Source organism: Musca autumnalis, unplaced genomic scaffold (genome assembly GCF_047663935.1).
Source record: "Musca autumnalis isolate F117 unplaced genomic scaffold, ASM4766393v1 scaffold_1, whole genome shotgun sequence".
NCBI lineage: Eukaryota > Metazoa > Arthropoda > Insecta > Diptera > Muscidae > Musca > Musca autumnalis.
In genome coordinates this window covers 258388249-258411337 of record NW_027411644.1, presented here as the reverse complement: position 1 = coordinate 258411337, position 23089 = coordinate 258388249, and the positions used below count along the sequence as shown (strand labels likewise).

Genomic DNA, 23089 nt, shown 5'->3' with positions numbered 1-23089 from the left:
TTTAAGCAAGAACAAAAGTATGATGTAGAAATTTAATAAACAAAATATTGACAACGTATTAAAAAAACGGCAAAGTATAAACATATATTAAGAAATAAAAGGCTTATTGTATTCCATTCATTCATTTATTATTTATTGTATACCATCACATTTATTATACATAAAGAAAAAAAACTACTATAATTAACTTTATTAATTCCCTCTATTAACTATGTTTGTAAGTAAAAATAAAAACAACTCGTATTCATTTTTCTCCATTGAGATCTCAAGAAACAAATTTGAAAATGGTTTGTTTTATTTTTCTTAAATGTCCATTTTTCGAAAAATGTCTCTCTTTTTTTTGAAAATGCATTGTAATTAATAATAAAAAGGAACATATGATAATAACTTCCATTTTGTTCGCCCCCTTTATGATTTTTTTCGAGTATTTTATGGACGGACTAGGGCTTATTCCTCTTTTTAAATACCCTAATGAATCGTAGGTGAAAAAAATGTCTCAGAACATATCAAATGTTCGACCCCATTTTTATATTCGATTCATCTTTGTTGTTATATCTTTAATTAAATAAAGCATTATAGTACGTTTATATATAACCGGATTTAACAAACCCACTGGGTTTTAAATGTCAATTCCATTATATATACGTCAAACAAACCCTCATGAAGAACCCTCCAAAAGGCTATAATATAAACATGGCCTTATTCTTTAAACTTATTAAACGCGTGCTTCTTTTCAATTTAAATACACAACACAAAATATCTTCGTAGAGTTTCTTCCAAACGTAAATTCCAAGACTTTCCAAGACAAAATCTTCGGGTTCCTTCCTAAAAAAACACAAAATTTTCGCATAAGTGCAATTTAAGATGTGTAGTGCGATTCTCTAACTCATCTTTTGAGTTACCGACAAAAATGGTTAACATTAAAACGCAAAATTATGAATGAAAAGTTTAAATAAAAATTGACAACACTCTTGTTATCGGTAGAACTTTACGACTGGTTTTTATTCGTCGCTAACTTAGCGAAAAACATCGGTAATTACCGAAATTATAAGCATTTTAATTTTACCGACAATTGTCGGTAACTTTAAAATTGAGTTAGAGAATCACACTACTGGTCGGTTCGCTTAAGTTCAGGGGCCTAATTACGACATTCGATTCGATCGAGTATTTGTTCGTGAATGAAAAATCGAACTATGAAAACCTATGTGTGTTTAAAAGAACATTAAGAAGGTATATGGTAAAAAATGTTGTTTATTTTAAAGCAAAAACTAGAAAAAAAAATAATAATGAAAAAATGTAAATATTTGTTGAATTCGATGAACAACATTTTGGGTAATAATTTCGGAATGAAGTTATGCCAGAAAAATGTACGAAATGATTTATTTTTGTAAAACATGTTGACATTGTTGTAACAGATTTCTAATGCATCTACCTTAGTAAATACACAGTTGGTGGCGCGAATAGGTTTTCATAGTTCGATTTTTTCATTCACGAGTAAATACTCGATCGAATCGAATGTCGTAATTAGGGACTCTTCGAGGATTAGTTTGAACTTTGTTATCGAAGTTAGGTAGTCCTTATAATTCTGATTACAACGATATTTTTTCGTGGGCACTTCTATGATACCTGAGACATAATGGTTCAAAAGCTTTCAAAAATCCTGTGGTGACCAACACTTTGGCACTTTCATACAGTTTAAGGCCACTTCTCAGATTTTTTTTTAAATAGTAGGTAGTTCAATATAACTTTCGGTTTTTTATCTATTCAACATAATTTTATGCGCTGCAGATCCAATAGATGACAAGAACATAAATATGCATTTCCAAAAACAAACAACATACTTATCATTAATCAAATTTATTTAAATAATACAAAACAAGTTTGTATTCCCAAAAAATCTTCCAAACAAAATAATTATGTACATATTCTATGATATTTACTTGGTCCACATATGTACACAGTATTCATCACTTCAAAAAATCCACAACCTCTTCCAATTCTCGTTGACGTGCTTGCTTTTGAGCCCAACGACTCTCGGCGACTTTTACATTAACCACCCAACGATCATGGGCCAAACGTATACCACAGGCACCACCTTCATCTGGCAAAATTGTTGGCATTTTTGAATTTTGCTGCATTCCGCCCATATAGTATGTTGCATCAGAACGTAAATGACGGCGTTTTGCTGGACACAGTTTTCCACCCTTGGGGAATGGAGGTTCTGACAGGTACAACTTTAAACAACCTTGATGAAACAAGTGGCCACAATAAACACGTTCAACGTATGCGTCTTTATTCTCATCCTTTTCCAGATCATTTGGATTACGGGGTAATACCAATTGCCCGCATATAGGACATTCTTCGATATGAAAACCCCTTGTAGCTTCAAGACAAAATTTCAATGCCCGATATAGGGAGGGTACTGGTTGAAAATCAGCTAATGTCTTCCCCTTGGGCATTCGTAATGGAGGTTCCACACATTGACGGGCAATCTCACGAGATTGACCATTCAAATACCGCAATAAGATGGCAGGAAGATTTGTCTCCTGTTGTTGCAATTCCACACAATGTTGTGGATAATCATCTGGTACCACTGCCTTGACACGATAATAGTATTCTCCACCTTTCGCTGTGAAATTAATTGAACTCGTTTTCTGCTTTAACTTTAACTGGTCCGTAGTGGCATCTTGACCCAAATCTTTACGCAATTGTTGGATCTCATCAAAGCAAACACACAATGGATTATCTTGAACATACTGTTGCAAAAACTTGAGTACTTTCAAAACCTGTGGCTTTCCCAGAAACTCTTGCTTGACTTGTTTTTCGCAGACACTTGTTAATCCTTGAAGAAATTTATCCGATAGAGTTTTACTCTTCAATTCGATTAGAATCGCTTCTTTAGGATAATCCAATGGAAAACGGAGACAAGCCGTAAGCTGACGGAAATATTTGTTTTCCTGAATATCAACACGTATGAACGGTGCTGGAGGAGTAGCAGTACAGGCAATTATTTTTGAGTTGGGCACAACATTTTCACAAAGTTTTCGTACTTCTTCGATTTCAAATTCAATAATACTCATAATCTGGTAAATGGGTGAGGAGGAGATGGAATATTTCTATTATAGAAATATTTCTTCTGGTTTTTTACGGGAGAAATTTAATATAAAATTCGATAGATGAAAGAGATCTCCGTCATATTTTTAATATTTTTGACGTTTACGTGTCATATGGCATAGAGTTGTACAATCTAGTTCATTTGAAAGAACTAGTTCAATAGCTCAGCTCTTTTAACTGAACTAGTTCAGTAATCTAGTTCATAGTTCACTATCCAGTTCAATCATTCGGATCAGAATCGTTCACGGGCTCTTAATCGTTCGCTTGATGAAAACACATACACACACCAAATAGGAACAAACAGTAGAATAGTATAACTAAACTACAAAAATATTACATTTATGTTTGGTTTACATTCGGCGTCGTTTCGTGATTTCGAAGGCGTTTCGTGATTTCGCGCGGAATCAAGCAAAATTTATCATGATTTTGCATACAAAAACGAAATCATCTCATTTCGTGATTTCAGCGAAATCAACATCGAAATCACAGTACACATGATATACAGCCCTGTTTTTGCCTAAAAAAGTACCAAAAGTTGCAACACTTTTCACGTATCAGAATAAACAAGGTAGATGTTCAATTGCTGCAACAAAAAATTTTAGTATCAAAATTTGTAAAACTGTGAAAAAAATATTAAATTACTTTGTTACAATTCTTTTTTCATTGTGTTCCCGTACTTTTTAATGGTAATATTAGAAAAAAGAGCGAATTGTCAAAAATTGCTTCCCCATAAAAATTTCTTAAAATATAAGGGAATGGAAAATTGCGGATATTGCAAAAACTCCACCACAAGTGTCAAAATTAACGTATCAGCTATCGTATTTAGATGCCAATGAACATGCTGCTAGTTTCTACTAGGCCAAAATTGTATGGCTGAAAACAGGAGAAGAGGGTGCTATTCGGCGCTATTTTTGTTTAAAGAGAAGTGTACGTCTTGCTAGATTTCGGAGCACGGGAACGCATTTTTAGCACTAAACGGGAAAACGGATGCAAGTAGTAATATTTTGCAAAGTTCTGAACACAACTTTTATCGATCAAAATTTATTATTATGATGTCTCAACGATAAAATCATTTTTTTTTTCATTTGTTAGAACCATACACAATTAATACGATATATAGATAATTTTACGATAATTTTCGAAATAAAGTTGTAAAGTTCTATATTGTCGTATATTTTTGATGACTAATTCAATTTACAACAACTTGTTTTGAAAATTCATGTTTGATCAGCTGCGCATATGCATCCACCTTGATAATTGTGATATGTTTGAAATCAACAAAAAAATAAGTGTAAACACCGGGGTGTATTTCAGGATTTCGTGAAATCCAGTGGATTTTAGAGCGCAAGTGTAAACTTGGCATTACATATTTTTATTCCATTCATAAACAAAGATTAAGTTTGCATTAACAGCGTGTTTTTGTAAAAATGCTTGCCTGCCACACGAACCGTTCGTACTAAAACGTATACGATCAAAATTTGGTTCTTGTAAAATTTTGCAAACCATTCGTTTTTATCTAAAAGCTTTCGTCTATTTGTCCCAATTTACATTAGGCGAGTTTACTTGCGGCAATTGTCAGTTTGTTGGTGAGAGAGGGTGTTGAGAGGCAAAGGGTTACCATATGCCTCACCTCTCTCTCCATCAAACTGACAATTGCCGCAAGTAAACTCGCCTAATGTAAATTGGGACTTTCATAAAAGCTTTTATATTTCAGGGTTTCCATGATACTTATTTTGTGAATTTTGCATAGGCATCTGCACGTAAAATGTGTTACTTGATGGCAACCCCCATAAACAGATGACAAACAAAACATAAGAAAAAAATGTAATCAAATTTGTCCAAAAATAATTGTGATAATATGAAGAAACGGATGAACATATACGCGCGTGCTTCTATGGAAATAAATAAAATTGCATTCCCTTCCCGTTTTCGTGTGTTTTGTGCCCTTTATTACTCAAATGATTTCATTTTCATTCAAAACGATGGGTCTTTTCCATTCGTTTATTTTTGACGTATTCGTTCGTCTGATTTTGTTACGAAAACCAAAAAAATTACGAAAATAAAAAGCTTTCATTTGTTTGTCACACGAATACAAACGTCAACCGCTATGAAAACCAAATTGTGTCTTCGTTCATGAAATCGACGAACGAATGGGCAAAAACTTTTTACAAAAACACGCTGTAAATTTAGAAAAAAATTCCTTCGGAAAAAATTGCAATTAGAATTTTATTTAAGTGACTGAAAAAAAATCCTTTGTTTTGTGTAGAAATTATCACTGCGAAAAAAAAACTTTGTGTATGTATGTTTCTTTTTATTTCATTCTTTTTTCTGTCCAAACACATTAATGTTTGGTTTACATTCGGCGTCTTTTCGTGATTTCGAAGGCGTTTCGTGATTTCGCGCGAAATCAAGCAAAATTTATCATGATTTCGCATACAAAAATGAAATCATCCCATTTCGCGATTTCAGCGAAATCAACATCGAAATCACAGTACTCATTATATACAACCCTGTTTTTGCCTAAAATAGTACCAAAAGTTGCAACACTTTTCACGTATCACAATAAACAAGGTAGATGGTCAATTGCTGCAACAAAAAATTTTGTTATAAAAATTTGTAAACAATGTGAAAAAAATATTAAGTTACTTTATTACAGTGATATGTTCCATTGTGTTCCCGTACTTTTTTAACGGTAATGTTAGAAAAAAGAGCAAATGGTCAAAAATTGCTTTCCGATACAAATTTCTGAAAAAATACGGGGACGGAAAAATGACGGGAATTGCAAAAACTCCAGCAGAAATGTCAACATCAACGTATCAGCTATCATATTCAGATGCCAATAAACATGCTGCAAGTTTCTACTATGCCAAATTTGTGTAGCAGAAAACAAGAGAAAAGGGTATTTGTTGTTCAGCGCTATTTTTGTTTAAAGAGAAGTGCAAGTCTTGCTAGATTTCGGAGTACGGGAAAGCATTTGTTGCACTAAACGGGAAAACTACGGCAAGTAGTAATATTTTGCATGTTCTGAACACAACCAAAATTTATTATTATGATGTCTCAACGATAAAATCATTTTTTATTTTTTCATTTGTTAGTATTATAACCAATTAATACTATATATAGATAATTTTACGATAATTTTCGAAATAAAGCAGTAAAGTTCTATATTTTCGTAGTTTTGATAACTAATTCAATTTACAACAGCTTGTTTTGAAAATTCATGTTCGATCAGCTGCGCATATGCATCTACCTTGATAATTGTGATACGTTTGAAATCAACAAAAAAATAAGTGTAAACACCGGGATGTATTTCAGGATTTCGTGAAATCCAGTGGATTTTAGAGCGCAAGTGTAAACTTGGCATAAGTGTGTCTGCGTACTCAATAATTTGTAATAATTATTACAAATTATTACCGAATGTTGTTTTTTTACACAAATGTTCAGTAAAAGAGAATGAATTGAGAAACTTGTTTAGAAATTTTTATTACTGAGAACTTATAATTTTTACTGAAGGAATTTTGTTCAGTAACTATTGTAGCTTTAGACAGTTGTCAAAAGTTTAAAATATTCAAATATCATAAACGTAAATATTAATGAAATTGAAAATTTGTACTGAATGTTGTCTTTTTACTTTTTTTAATTTTTTCCTTTGAAAGAGTATAAAATGCTTTATGCTTAGTTTACATTTGGCGTCGTTTCGTGATTTCGAAGGCGTTTCGTGATTTCGCGCGGAATCAAGCAAAATTTATCATGATTTCGCATACAAAAATGAAATCCTCTCATTTCGTGATTTCAGCGAAATCAACATCGAAATCACACATGATATACAATCCTGCTTTTGCCTAAAAAAGTACCAAAAGTTGCAACACTTTTCGCGTATCACAATAAACAAGGTAGATGGTCAATTGCTGCAACAAAAAATTTTAGTATCAAAATTTGTAAACAATGTGAAAAAAATATTAAATTACTTTGTTACAATGATATTTTTTAATGTGTTCCCGTACTTTTTAATGGTAATGTTAGAAAAAAGAGCGAATTGTCAAAACTTGCTTCCCCATACAAATTTCTTAAAAAATAAGAGAACGGAAAAATGACGGAAATTGCAAAAACTCCAGCATAAATATCAAAATCAACGTATCGGCTATCATATTAGATGCCAATGAACGTGCTTGCTGCTAGTTTCTACTAGGCCAAAATTGTATGGCAGAAAACAGAAGAAGAGGGTGTTATTCGGCGCTATTTTTGTTTAAAGAGAAGTTCAAGTCTTGCTAGATTTCGGAGTATGGGAACGCATTTTTAGCACTAAACGGGAAAACTACTGCAAGTACTAATTTTGTGCAGGTTCTGAGCACAATTTTTATCTATCAAATGGCCTGTTCCCGTACTTTATAAAGTGGTAAAAGTTGTAAAAGTCGTAAACGATTTTCATATAAATTTTGTGTAAGGGAACGAAAATGTGTAAAAGTGGTAAACATTGTAAAAACTTTTTAGTTCTGGAACAGAGCTAAAATTTATTATAACGAAGTCTCAACGATAAAATCATTTTTTGATATTTTCATTTGTTAGTACTATACACAATTAATACGATATATAGATCATTTTACGATAATTTTCCAAATAAAGTTTTAAAGTTCTATATTGTCGTATATTTTTGATGCTTAATTCAATTTACAACAACTTGTTTTGAAAATTCATGTTCGATCAGCTGCGCATATGCATCCACCTTGATCATTGTGATATGTTTGAAATCAACAAAAAAATAAGTGTAAACACCGGGGTGTATTTCAGGATTTCGTGAAATCCAGTGGATTTTGGAGCGCAAGTATAAACTTGGCATTACTCTCTAAAAAGAAGTTACTGAGTAATATTTACTGAGAAAGTACAAGGACAAACCTATTGAATATGTAATAGATTCGATATATTGGGATATGTATGTCAAATATGTTATTTATGTAGAAATTACTTTTATTACAATGGGGTTGACACTTCACAGTGATCCAAAACATTCACAAAACTCATTAGTCCCTGTTTTTACAGGGAAAGTTGATGGGGAAGAAAATTGAGTTTATGGGCGAGGGAGTAGAGAGGAATAAGAGGGGGTACACACACTTCTGTACTGGCAAATTCTGTTTTGTTTCGTTTTTCTTCGTATACAACCTGAAGTTGGCTGCAGATTTGTTTTTGTGTGCCCTAATTGTTGTGAAAACAAAGAGAAAATGTTAAATGTTTGTGTAGACAAAATAAACAAATGTAATCAAATAAATTAAACTTTTACACATCAAGGATATTCAGAAGATGTTACTTGTTATGAAAATCATCAAATACGATTGGAAAATTCCAAGGAAACAGTGTATTGTGCTATGGAACTGCCACTATCATGAGTGTATCAAAAACAAGTGTTTTTAATAAAAATATGGCAAAAATTGAAAAAATATGAATGTTGAAATAAAAATAATTGAAAATATGCATTTATCCAGTGTTTTTCAACAATAGCGAAGCGGTGTTTTGTATATGCAAAATTCTGCCATCCCTTCGTTAATCGGTACAAAAAGTTGAGAGTGACCGAGTTTGCAAACTAATGTTATTTTGTGAAATATGTTCATTTTTTAATAAATTTCCAACCGCGAATTGAAGATTTTAGTATTAAAACCCAACAAAACTGTTTATTTTGCATGTTTTGTACAAAATTTTTGGGAAATATCAACTTTTTTTGTAATCTCCCTTCAGTTTTGCAAGGGAGATTTTTTTGGAGGAAAACACACGTTTGAGAGCGTTCATGATACCTACTTTTTCTCCATCGGAATTTTTTTCCGTGCGGATTTTTTGTTTGTGATAGCAAAGACGGGAAAAGAGAGAAATTCCGCACGGAATTTTCATTCATGATTGGGCTGTGTTTTTAATGTATATATATGTCCTTTTTTATTTGATAAAGAAATGTGATACAAAATGATATGAAAACATCTCAAAACAAACAAAGTTCATGTTGAACATAGGGCGGTATGGGAATTTTCTCAGATGTGTACTTCGGTACGGAAAGCCTCTGATCGCCACTCACTTGGGAGTGGCCAGAGGTGACTCATTTGTTGAACTTTTCAAGCAGCTCACTACTTCCGATTTTTTTAAATCAAGTATTCCCTGGTAATATCGCACAGACAACCGTCTGTCGATAGCTAAAGTGAGAAGGCTACCCGGCCTAGAGGGTTTGTTGGCAGCCCCAACACTAGGATCGGATGCTGTGGCCCAATCAGCCGCACATCTTAAATAAAACGATTACAGAAACGTTAACAAATTCAAATTTAAACAATTTTTAATGTGCCTGCCCAAAAACTTTATGGACGTTACGACATTGACTTGGTTACTATTGATCATCACACAAGGTCTCTTACGGCCTCCTTTTGCAACATACATCACCAAGATTTAATTTCATTAGTAGAGATACAAAAGTATTCGTTTTATGCTGTAGTATCCTATTTACAATTTCAAAGTTGAAGCTGTGAACTATTATGATGAAATCATCCGCGTATTGGAAGAGATTGGTGTTATCGTCTGATATGCCATGCAGTCCTAGCGTGTAGAGATTGAAAAGAGTGGGACTTAGACAACTTGCTTGTGGAATGTCATTGTATATATTAAGCCGGGAATTTCCCATTCTGAGTGTTCTTTTGCATATAAAGTTTATAATCCATGTCCTAATTTGTTCAGGTATATGCAATTCCTGCAATATGGTAAAAAGACAGCTAATGTCGACGCATTCATACGCTTTAGATCAGGCCTGCTCAGACACATACAAACACATTTTGTAATTGTGTTGGTTTTGAAATACACAAATTTCAATTTTCCTTTGTCTCTCTGTATACTGTGAGAAATATCGTAACAGTTTTTTTTTTATTTTATATTTCAAAATATAGAGTAGAATAATTATTTTATTTTGACCAAATGTGACTGTTGATGTTATAATTTGTTGCAAATCAAGTTCGTGACAAACCAAAGTGCGTTGACAAACCAAACACTCTAATTTGCCGTAAAAATTTTAGGCAAATAAAAATTCGTATTCAGTATCTTCATTCATTTTTTCAGTGTACGCATATAAATTCATAGACAAATTCGAAAACAGAACCTTCCTCATTGAATGTTCAATAGAGACTGATTTTTAATTTTGAAAATATTCAAAACAAAAACAAAAGCTCTCTTTTTAAATTGTGTGTGTGAGAAAATTGACACACACCGACAGCTCAGGTGCGCACCTTGAGCAGGCCTGCTTTAGATACATCCATTGACAGTAATAACACTTTATCATTCTTTTCCTTATAAATGTTAATTGTATGAAGTATGTCATTGATACAAGTTGAAGTAGATACGTGCTTCCTGTAGGCATAAGATCTATTCAGATTATTTTCTTCTACATGGCGGTTTAAGCGTTGTTGTTGTCGTTGATCTTCTTCGTGGATCTTTCGGGCGGCGCTCAGTGAGCTATTGAACTATATCGACTGATTTAGTTCATACGCTCTTTTCAATGAATCGTTCAATTGAACTAGTTCGTTCATGAACTATTCAACTCTGGTTGATTGGCATGAGACAGAGTTACCATCCTATTGATTCAAATCGTGACACTTTAATCAGGGAGATGCATCAACAAAATGCTACAGCAATCCAAGATACTGGAACAATTATTTTTCTCTCCATTTATTAGTAGAAATAGCGCGATTTTCGATCATTTTTAACACGTTTTTGAAAAAAATTGAGTTTAATTACTCTAGTATGGACGTTGACTACATTTTCCGCCTTGAGTATTGTACCAACTTGCCCACCTTTTAAAGTTTTGTTATTTTAAGTGTTAACCGTAAAAAACCAGAATTACCCACCAAAGACCGGCAGTCTACATGACCTATCTTTAATGTATGTTTTGGTATAACCGGTTTCACATCTGGTCTTTTGTTCAAACTTTGGGTTCAAAAAAAGCATACGCCTTGGGTTCAATTCAACGGGTACGTTCCAGCCAGAAAATAAATAAAATGTTGCCGTAAACAGAAAGACAAGGCCTATCGACAGAAAAGAAAATATTCGAGTTTCGGATGTAATTTTGTTCCATTGCACTAAATTCCATTTAGTCTAAAGCAGCCTAAGGGGTAGTTTACACTATATGTAATGTCATATGACATGAAATTTTCCATCATTATATAGTCGCTAATAGCCCGTTTCCACGGTACCTCGTTCGTTCTCTATTCGTTGTTCGACCCATAACTACGAATAAATTAGACTCCTTGTCGTCCTGGGGATGTGGAGCTAAAATATTAAACTACATTAATGGGTACTTTACACGATATGTTTTTTACATGTGGGTTGTCACTTTGCATATACATTTTGTATTTAAAAAGTGACAAGCCATATGTTAAAAACATATCGTGTAAAGTACCCATAAGAGCTTTTTAACTGACAGAAAATTCCGTGTTAAAATCAACAATTTCTTCTCTAAAACATTCCCACTAAAAAACGGTATACCTCAAGGACCACCCCTTTCGGTAACACTGTTCCAAATTGCTTTCAATCAAATAAGCATTATAATCAACAACCACCAAAAAATATACCACTGCCTTTATGCTGATGACGTATACATCTTAAGTCAACAAAAGGATAACACCGACTCTAACAACACGTTTTCTAAAATAATATTAGAAATTTTAAACTGGTGTAAAATTTCGGGAACAAGAATTTCCCCATCTAAATCATCTATACTACACGTTTGCAGAAAACAGAAATGCCAACCGAATGATTTCTCAGTCAACAATATAGCATTTCCATATGTAACTCAATTGAAAATTCTCGGAATAATATTTGAGAAAAATTATCGCTGGAGAACCCATTTATTAGGGCTAAAAAAGGATCTTATACCTAGATCAAATATAATTCAATACCTTGCTAACAAATCTTACGCTCATATTAACACACTCACTTATCTTGTTAAAACACTTGTTTTAAGCAAAATAGATTATGGCCTTTATCTCTTCGGAAACAGTCCAAACTCTTCATTAAAATACATTAAGTCGGTTTACCATGGTTCTGTTAGATCCAGTATATACGCATACAGAACTACGCCTATTAAAACGCTTTTTATTGAATCAGGTTTACCGCCCTTAGAGGAAAGGTACCTTGAAATAAGGAACAGATTATTACCTAAAATTCTTTCCATAACCTCCTCAATAATCAATCAAGACGTCAAAAAAGTAATTACATCGAAAAGGAATCCCAAAGTTCCATCTATAATATATGAATGTGTTAAAAACAATGTATTAAACTTTGTGGGGAAAACAAAAAGCTATACTGAGAAATATCCTGTATGGATGTATTCCGAAGATTCCTGTAATATATCTTTATCTGTGTACAAAAAAGATAACACACCCAATGAGATATATATAACCAATTTTAATCGTCTAATTGCACAACATACAAACTGGGACACTCTGTTTACAGATGCATCAAAAAACGACTTCATCACGGCATACGCAGTAGTGAGTAGTGCTGGTAAAGTTCTCTCATCGAAAATACTATCAAATTATTGCTCAACGTTAACAGCGGAAGTAGCAGGTATACTCGAAGCCGTTAATATCGCTAAAAGAACCAAAAGTAAAACGTTAATTCTATCCGATAGTTTGTCGGCGATGAAATGCATAGGAAATATCTCTAATACAAAATGGACTGGTATCAATAAAATCAGAGATGAGCTAATATCCAGTAATAATAATATTAAACTAATATGGATTCCTGGCCATGTTGGCATAGCAGGGAACGTTTTCGCTGATACCGCTGCAAAAAATGCATGCAAAGCACCTCTTATAAAAAATGCCATAGTCGAAACCCTCGATATTAAAACTCACATTTTTAATCGACTGCGTCAACTACATAAGGACAACATGAGCAACTTTTATCATAATCACTACAGTGAAATTAATCCACTTTACAATATCGCATTATATCCCACCAACGTTGACAAAAAGAAAATCAAGGTTTACTCCCGATTACGTATGGGTCACACCATATTAACACATGGATACCTAATAAACAGGAATATTGACAACAGATGCCCAAAATGTGGCGAAATGGTCAGCATTAAACATATTCTCGTAACATGCAGATTTCTATCTCACCAACAACGAACCATTCTACAAAACCAAGGATTGGAAATGCTTAAAAATATCAACATCCAAAATATAAATTGTATATTTCAATATATTAAGCAAAATAATTTAATTATTTAAAAATTATACAAACACAATGTATCAGCTGATGGCCTTTGTCGCTAATGCTGTATTTTGTATATTAGTCTTATATTTACTATAAGCCTAACTATAAATAAATAAATAAAATTACTTATTTCCCCACACAAAATTCTATGAACGAACGACGATTTTTCTACGTTGTTCGATTAGAAATACTCTCCGAACAACGATAAAATATGTCCCATCTCTAACAAATGAGAGAATTTATCGAAAAAATTAATTATGACATGTCTAAATTCAAAATTAAAAAATTTGTTGAAAACACAAATATTTTTAGAAAAAAGGAAAAAAGATGAATGAAAATTAATGAACTAAACATTTTATATGGATGCAGATGGAAGATGGTTGTGTTTCCTTCTTAATTCCACACACATTTCATGTCCATTAGTTCAAAATCGCGTAAAAAATCAGAAACAAAAAGGAAACAAATAACTGAAAGTCTGTATACACAAACATTGTTTTGTCATGTCTCTCTCTCTTTAATTTTGAAAATAGAAACATATAAAAATATATTGAAAATACAAAATTATTCTGAATTTATGGAAAAAATGAATGAAATGTGTGTAGTTGAATATAGAAGATACATTTGAAGGAAAGTCTATTGCTTTTCCTATTGATTTAATGCATATTTTATGTGTTTTCGGTTCAAATTTTCGAGAAAACAAGGAAACAAAAATTAAGGAAATTTTGTTTATGTTTCTGTTAATTACGAATGGTGTCGTGGAAACGGGTTAATTCGTGTACGTCGTTCGACAGGCGAACAACGTAATTGAAACGCTCGTGTAAACATGACATAATATGTGCAATATTGGTGATTTTCCTTACTCCATTTACTTTGTGCGTCCACACCAGCAAAAATGTAATAAAATTTCGTCTCCACATTGCCTGCGTGGGTAGATATGGAATGTTTTTATTTCGTGTCATATGACATTTACATATAGTGTAAACTACCCCTAAGTATTTCTCTCTACTCGATGTGGTAACATTGGCAAGCATATGTTTCGCAAATTTTTTTTGAAGAGAAGAAAAAACCCAAGACATTTGGCCAGCCACGTTACGTTGTGATTCACCCGAACGAAGAAGAAGCGAATCGATTGGCATTGCATTCTGTTTACGGAATAAAAAAAGGATAATTACTGCCGATTTCATCATTTCTTAAATCAAAATGGTCTTGGATTTGGATCTTTTCCGCAGTGACAAGGGTGGTAATCCCGATGCCATTCGTAAGAATCAAGAAAAACGTTTTAAAGACGTGGCTCTGGTCGAGACTGTCATCAGCCAAGATACCGAGTGGCGTCAAAGACGTCATCGTGCCGATAATCTGAACAAGGTGAAAAATGTTTGCAGCAAGGTTATTGGTGAGAAAATGAAAAAGAAGGAACCTCAAGGCGATGAAGCTGAAGAAGTTCCAGCTGAGGTCCAACAGGATTTAACCGAATTGAATGCTGAAAAATTATCCACCCTAACAGTAAATCAAATCAAGAAAGTTCGTGTATTGATTGACCAAGCTATGCTTGAGAATGAAAGACTGTTGCAAGAGGCCGAACAAAAACGTAATCAAGCTTTGAGAGAAGTGGGTAATCATTTGCACGAATCCGTTCCTGTGTCCAATGATGAAGAAGAAAACAAGGTGGAGAGGACATTTGGTGATTGCACAAAACGCAACAAATACTCTCATGTTGATTTGATTGTTATGATCGATGGTATGAATGGTGATAAGGGCGCTGTTGTATCGGGTGGACGTGGTTACTTTTTAACTGGTCCTGCTGTATTTTTGGAACAGGCCTTAATTCAACATGCCCTTCACTTGTTGTACGCCAAGGATTATGTACCATTGTATACACCATTCTTTATGCGTAAGGAGGTTATGCAAGAAGTTGCCCAATTGTCCCAGTTCGATGAAGAACTTTACAAAGTAGTTGGCAAAGGCAGTGAAAAGGCTGAAGAATCTGGCACGGATGAAAAATACTTAATTGCTACTTCTGAACAACCAATTGCCGCCTATCATCGTGATGAATGGCTACCAGAAGCATCGTTGCCCATCAAATATGCCGGTTTGTCTACATGTTTCCGTCAAGAAGTCGGTTCTCATGGCCGTGATACCCGTGGTATCTTCCGTGTCCATCAATTCGAAAAGGTGGAACAATTCGTTTTGACTTCTCCCCACGACAACAAATCTTGGGAAATGATGGATGAAATGATTGGTAATGCTGAAGCTTTCTGCCAATCTTTGGGTATCCCATATCGCATTGTGAACATTGTTTCGGGAGCTCTTAATCATGCTGCTGCAAAGAAATTGGATTTGGAAGCATGGTTTGCCGGTAGTGGTGCATTCCGTGAATTGGTATCCTGTTCCAATTGTCTCGACTACCAAGCCCGACGTCTTTTGGTACGTTATGGTCAAACCAAGAAAATGAATGCCGCTGTCGACTATGTACATATGTTGAATGCTACAATGTGTGCCGCTACACGTGTCATTTGTGCCATCTTGGAAACACATCAAACAGAGACAGGTGTTAAGGTGCCAGAACCCCTAAAGAAATATATGCCCGAAAAATACCAAGATGAGATTCCATTTGTAAAGCCTGCTCCTATTGATGTTGAAGCTGCTGCTGCTGCCACCAACAAAAAGGCTGGCAAGGGTGGTAACAAGAAAGATGCTGCAGCTGCATAAATTTTAGACTAAAAAAACAAGGCCCATAGTTTAAGTAAACATTTGAAAACGATAATTATGCATTTTCTAATAATAATACGCTTAAAAAGTAATACAACAATTCACTATGAAATCCCAATATCAGTAGCAATTTATATGACAACTCTAAGGGAGATTTGTTTTCGAAATGGTATTTTCTAAGGTATTTCTAATTTATTATTCACAAGGAAAAATGTTCTTAGTTTTAAAATGATTAAACGCAGAAAATTGTAACTTTAACTCCCGATATTCATTATTTTAGCGATATTACATACATTTGTCAAAAACAACACGAGGAATAAAGTAAAATTACAACAGAGAGATGTTTTTAACTTGAATGGGGCAATATTTAGAAATGAATAGTACCGTTGTTGCAACAGTTTCGCTGTCGAACCTGTGGATAATTGCCTGAAAAGAAACCATATCGTGGTTTGACCAAGAGTATCTAGCAATTCAATAGCCAAATTAAGCACACGAAAAAAAGAGAAATGTGGGGGGAATTTTTGAAGTTAAAAAATTTAACACATTCACCCAAATAGAGGAACGGAAACACGCAAAGTTTGTAGAAATTTCACTTTTTCAGTAATTTGGTATCCAGTGATGAAGAGGAAGGTACCACATAACCAATACGGCCTGCGGCTGCCAACACAGCATCAAACGTACACTTCTACGTAGGTTTCATGCTGCTACAACAACAACAGAACCAATACCAGGAAAAGGTATTGGAAATGTACTGCATGTCCGGGTGAGGACAAGACAGTAGTAAGTCAATCGAAGCTGGATCCCATGGGTTACCGGGAAGTTGAAACGGCGGTTTGTGTTAAGTTTGTTTTTGTAACATATACGGCCTTATTGTTTTGGTTACCAATCTTGAAATAAATTAAATTAAAACTCTCGGAAAATTTTCGTTCAGAATAATCCCTAACCCTATGTTAGAGGCGGTCTTAAAAGATGTGATCAGAAATGACCCAAGCTTTACACTGTCCATTAGGTAGGTACGTCTGTATCAACAACAGTTTGGATATAAAAAAGAAGAATAGAATCTACTTTGATGGAGCAAGTAGTTCAAAATCAAAAATGACCAAATTACTGCATATAAAACCCCGTTACCTACTGGCCGTGATGTTATACATTTCAGAAGCATGGTGGATACATTCCATTCGAAAGCAGCTAGGGTGTACTTCATTCAAGTAGTTGATAGAATGTGTTCCCTAGAGAATCCATATAAGAATAATTACCATGTAAAGATGACTTTTTAAAAGCTTTTCCATACATATAAGATCATTAGCTTTTTCATCTATAGAATGCATTTAGACAGCCTTCTATATATAGAATACCAAGGCACATTTATCTTTATCAAGGCACATTTATCTTTATCAAGGCGCATTTATCTTAATCAAGGCACATAAGGTACATGCATGAATTACACATCTAACAAATTTACAAAAACAACAGGGTCGTTCCAAAAATGTTCTTAGGAAAAACATAAATAAATTTTGAAAATCCTCTAAAATAGAACAAATTTGAAATTTGAATCAAAATGTAAATAAAAAGCATTTAGAACTGTCGTAGGTAATTTTTATTACACGTTTAGGATGAAAAGAAGTATTTTATGGTAGCAAATTTCGAAGTTTCAAATTTCATTTTGAAAACCAAATTTACAAAAAAAAAAAGTAAAAATACAGCTGATTGTACTCTTGCCTTCTATAAATGTGCCTTGACCTTTATATTTTCCACATATAAAAAAATAATTAATAGTTATTTAAAATAAAAAAACAATATTGTGGCTTACCTCACATTCAATTTCGTTAACATCTCTTATATTCTTAAAAATTTACACGCAATAAATAACTAATGTCAATAAATTAATAATATTTCGCAGTAGGCAATCTACTTTTCGTCATTCTGCTTCTCCGTGGTTTCGATGTGACAATTTGGCAGAGCCTTCTTGAGGTTTAGATCTTTATATCTTCCACATATAAAAAAATAAAGAATTTTTTCTTATTTAAAATAAAAAACAAACAATATTGTGGCTTACCTCACATTCAATTTCGTTAACATCTCATATATTCTTAAACATTTACACGCAATAAATAAATAATGTCAATAAATTAATAATATTTCGCAGTAGGCAATCTACTTTTCGTCATTCTGCTTCTCCGTGGTTTCGATGTGACAATTTGGCAGCGCCTTCTTGAGATTTTGAACAATTGCATCCAGATTTTTTACATAACTCATATTGAATATGCGCAACTCAAGCAACTTTTTCATTTCCCCAATAACATCAAATCCATCATCACTAATGTTATTACATTCCGATATTTGTAGAGATTTCAGTGTATCCTTAAGATGCACCAATCCATTTAAACCATCCGACTCCAAGTGCTTACATTTATGAAAAATAACGGTATCTATGTGATTACAGCCTTTAAAATGCTCCAATCCAATTTTCATTAGTGATGCTCCAGACCCATCGACAACCTTCACTTTAAATCTATGGTCTTCAGGAGGTAATATATTGTAGCTGTTGATAAGGCGGTTAGGTGCATCGACTGTACAGATTCCACCGCCATTCTTAATTACCCATTCCGCACATAGACGATCAGGTCCTACCAATCTCTGGCGATCAGCATCTACACGATTAAATGCAATAGCCACATAGCCCCAAAGTTGTCTGGAAGCATTGTTGACCGGTGCATTTGTAGTTGGTGTGTTCCAAATGTGTTTGGTAGTTGTGAGGAAACTGTTCCTTAGAAGATTTAAATTCCTTCCAGCAATCATTCCGAATTCTGAGTATTGAGAAAATTTAAATAATTAAATTTAAGGCTTATGTTGAATGTTTTCATTAAGCTTGGATCGGGACCAAATTTATTTCACAGGTAGGTCTCGTCACCCTGATCACAAATATATATAACATTTATTGCGGAAGTCCATACTTCCCGAGATATGGGCCTCTGAAGTTCCGAAAATTCCCTTGTTAAAGGCCGACTATTTAGACAAAAATGTATGATTTTAAAAGAAATTTTGTTCCCGTTCCTTAGATTTGCACCTGTCCATAGGAGAAAGTTTTAAATCCCCGGCCGAAGGCTGGCTATTTAGAGAAACTTTTGTGATTTTAAAGAAAATTTGGTTCCCGTTCCCTAGATTTGCACCTGTCCATAGGAGAAAGTCTTAAATCCCCGGCCGAAGGCCGGCTACTTAGAGAAACTTTTGTGATTTTAAAGAAAATTTGGTTCCCGTTCCCTAGATTCGAATCTGTCCATAGGAGAAAGTCTTAAATCCCCGGCCGAAGGCCGGCTATTTAGAGAAAATGTATGATGTTAAAGAAAATTTTGTTGCCGTTCCCTAGATTTTGCACCTGTCCATAGAAAAAGTCTTAAATCCTCGGCCGAAGACCGTCTATTTATAATAAAATGTATAAATATTATAGTATATACCTTAAGCTTTACAGTAGTATCCATATTATCATTATCCGTTCAAAAATAGCTAAGTTACACACAAAGGAATATTCGGAACTTCAGAGGCCCATATCTCGGGAAGTATGGACTTCCGCAATAAATGTTATATATATTTGTGATCAGGGTGACGAGACCTACCTGTGAAAAAAATTTGGTCCCGATCAGAGCTTAATGAAAACATTCAACTTGCTCCAAATTTAATAATTTATATAATTTAACATATTTAATATACTTTTAATATACAGTACAAATATGCCAAATACGCAGTACAAATAATACAAACAAATAATGGAGTCAGCTGATGTAATTTTCTTTCGTAAAGGGGTGTTGTTTACACTAGCAATCAATGTCGCGGCCGGCTTCCCAAATGTCAAATTATACAGGAATGCCAGAGCCTCTTTACAATTCCGCCGGCGTTACCCAATATAATTTTACATTAGGTCTGTTTGATAACTTCGCAAGTAAAAAGTATTTGCAAGTACTTGCAACAACTTCTCATTCCAAATTTGTACAAACTTTTGAGTTATCGAACAGGCCTATTTGAAAGCAAGTAATAGTATAGTAGGTGTGTCTTTTTACGTGATAATTTGTAATACTTGTTACTAAATGCCGTCTTTTTACACAAAAGTTCAGTAAAAGAGAGCGAAGAGAGAGAACAATTTTGACAGTTGTTTGCTGAGAAATTGCTAAATCGTCAAAAATATACGACAATATAGAACTTTACAAATTTATTTGGAAAATTATCGTAAAATTATCTATATATCGTATTAATTGTGTATAGTACTAACAAATGAAAAAATAAAAAATAATTTTATGGTTGAGACATCATAATAATAAATTTTGATAGATAAAAGTTTTGCTCAGAATCTGCAAAATATTAGTACTTGCAGTAGTTTTTCCATTTAGTGCTAAAAATGCGTTCCCGTACTCCGAAATCTAGCAAGACTTGCACTTCTCTTTAAACAACAATAGCGCCGAATAACACACTCTTCTCATGTTTTCTGCCATAAAATTTTGGCCTAGTAGAAACTAGCAGCAAGCATGTTCATATGTTCATTGGTATCTAATATTATAGCTGATACGTTGATTTTGACATTTCTGCTGGAGTTTTTGCAATTTCCCTCATTTTTCCGTTCCCGTATTTTTTACGAAATTTGTATGGGGAAGCAATTTTTGACAATTCGGTCTATTTTCTAACATTACCATTAGTCCCGGTCCACACTAGAGTGATTTCATTGAAAAAATTGCATGAAATTATGCGTCTCTAGATCGATTTCCATAGTAGAGTAAAATCATAAAATTGCTGTAGTGGGGAATTCGATTTAAGAACGCCTAATTTCATGAAATTCACGTTAGTGTGGACCGGGACTTAAAAAAAGTACGGGAACACAATGAAAAATATCATTGTAACAATGTAATTTAATATTTTTTCACATTGTTTACAAATTTTGATATTAACATTTTTTGTTCCAGCAATTCGCACATCTACCTTGTTTATTGTGATACGTGAAAAGTGTTGCAACTTTTGGTACTTTTTTAGGCAAAAGAAAGGTTGTATATCATGTGTACTGTGATTTCGATGTTGATTTCGCTGAAATCACGAAATGAGATGATTTCATTTTTGTATGCGAAATCATGATAAAATTAGTTTGATTCCGCGCGAAATCACGAAACGCCTTCGAAATCACGAAACGACGCCGAATGTAAACGAAGCATTACTCTCTGAAAAGAATTTACTGAATCATTATAACTGAAAAAGTAAAAAGACAAAACTTATATATAACCGGATTTAAGAAACCCACTGGGTTTCAAATATCAATTCCTTTGCGTAAACGTCAAATATATCCTCATTAAGAAGGTTAACCCTGCAAAAGGCTATAATATAAACATGGCCTAATATCCCGGTTACACTTAACCGGATAACCCAGTGGGTTTGGGTTTCAAATGTCAATTCCATAACGCAAACGTCAAATAAATCCTCATGAAGTAGGTTAACCCGGTAAAAATCTCTAATGTAACCGTACTATGACGAGCTGATTCTGTCAAGGCCTTCACTTTTTTTATCCACTCGACATTGTTTTGTCAAAATTTGCGTAATCCATACAACTTTCAATTTGTGCGTTCACACCTGCAAATGTTATTTTCAAATGACATTAGGTGTGTTCGTAAAAAGTTTCTAAAAAGAAAGCTATTCAGCGCCATTTTTCAAATAGAAGTGAACATTTTGCAACGTTTTTGGCGTACGGGAACGCCTTTTTGGGGAAAAATGTGTTAAATGGGTAAAAACTTTTTAGTTCTGGAACAAAGCTATTCACAGGTAGCAAATTTGACATCTCATAGTCCCAATTTACATTGGGCGAGTTTACTTGCGGCAATTGTCATTTTGTAGGAGAGAGAGGTGAGGCATATGGTAACCCTTTGCCTCTCAGCACCCTCTCTCACCTACAAACAGACAATTGCCGCAAGTAAACTCGCCTAATGTAAATTGGGACATACGACATTGATGGCTAGTGTAAACATCACTTAAACAGACATCAGCTCTGTTCCTTTACGTGCAAGAATCTTCAAGTTTTACAACTTTTTACTCGAAAAGCGTTCCTTTACTTCAGACACCATACAATTCATATGGAACCAGACTACAACTTTTGCTACTTTTGCCGGTTTTACCACTTTCAAAAGTAAAGGAACAGACCAATCGTTGCCAACAATAATCTTTATGTTTGTAGGGTTGCCAACGTAAAATATTTGATATAATAGTTGTGTTCCAGAACTAAAAAGCTTTTACAATTTTAACTACTACATCAAAAAAATGTTCACTTCTCTTTAAACAAAAATGCAAAGCAAATATGTTGTCGTTATAACAGTGCTTATTATTGTATATTTGGGTGTTCTTTCTGTTCAATCTGGCTCCAGTTCCAGGAATGCGACTGCTTCGATGGGATGTAACCACAGATCCACTGGAGTTAGATGAATAGTTTTGGCAGGGCAGTTGAAAAGGTGCAGTATGTTGTACGGACCCATGCCGCATGCTGGGCAGAAGTTTGCCAATTCTGGCGTCTGCAATATCCCGAGCGTAGTTCAGCCAAAACTACTCTGGTGTGTCGTGGCAGCTAACGCTCCTTATTAGTGCGATTCTGTAACTCATTTTTTTGACTTAACGACAAATGTAGGTAAAATTAAAACGGAAAGTTATGAATGAAAAGTTCAAATACAAGTTGACAATACAGTTGCTATCGGTAGAACTTTATGACTACTTTCGTTTGGTCGCCAGCTTACCGAAAAATATTGGTAATTACCGAATTTATAAGCATTTCAATTTTACAGATTTCTGTCGTTAACTCGAAAAATGTGTTAGAGAATCGCACTACAGCTCCGATAGATGGCGGATGTATTCCGAGGATTTTATTCTCACTATAGTTGCTAATGACCTTTGCAACAACGTCCATGTGAATGCTATTCAAGCTTGCTTGATATGCTTTTTGATCTAAGGATTCTCTCCTGTATCGTTGGACCTCCCTTTCTAGAACGTGAAGATATTTCTTGAAGTACCT

General features: G+C 34.0%; 3 protein-coding genes across 9 annotated transcripts; 1 reads left to right on the top strand and 2 right to left on the bottom strand.

The window, feature by feature from the left end:
* Positions 1–1841: 1841 nt before the first annotated feature.
* Positions 1842–3244, bottom strand: LOC141389452 (uncharacterized). Its single transcript, XM_073960944.1, has one exon. It carries the CDS (start codon positions 3078–3080, stop codon positions 1968–1970), a length of 1113 nt encoding a protein of 370 aa, XP_073817045.1. The 5' UTR covers positions 3081–3244; the 3' UTR covers positions 1842–1967.
* Positions 3245–14428: 11184 nt separating this feature from the next.
* On the bottom strand, positions 14429–19905 carry LOC141389455 (ATP synthase subunit s, mitochondrial). Of its 7 annotated transcripts, none has more exons than XR_012409049.1 (4): positions 19771–19901; positions 18119–18869; positions 17873–18049; positions 14429–17802 (listed from the first exon to the last, which is right to left on the bottom strand). XR_012409049.1 is itself a non-coding variant. In XM_073960947.1 (2 exons), exons 1-2 carry the CDS (start codon positions 19717–19719, stop codon positions 18217–18219), a joined length of 696 nt encoding a protein of 231 aa, XP_073817048.1. In that variant the 5' UTR covers positions 19720–19813; the 3' UTR covers positions 18114–18216. The 7 variants fall into 7 exon arrangements, 1 of the variants encoding a protein (XP_073817048.1); XR_012409047.1 differs by having other exon boundaries at positions 19677–19817; XR_012409050.1 differs by lacking the exon at positions 14429–17802 and having other exon boundaries at positions 17862–18049; positions 19822–19905.
* On the top strand, positions 14554–16399 carry SerRS (Seryl-tRNA synthetase). Its single transcript, XM_073960940.1, has one exon. The coding sequence runs from the start codon at positions 14554–14556 to the stop codon at positions 16060–16062; it is 1509 nt and encodes a 502-aa protein (XP_073817041.1). The 3' UTR covers positions 16063–16399.
* Positions 19906–23089: the final 3184 nt, after the last annotated feature.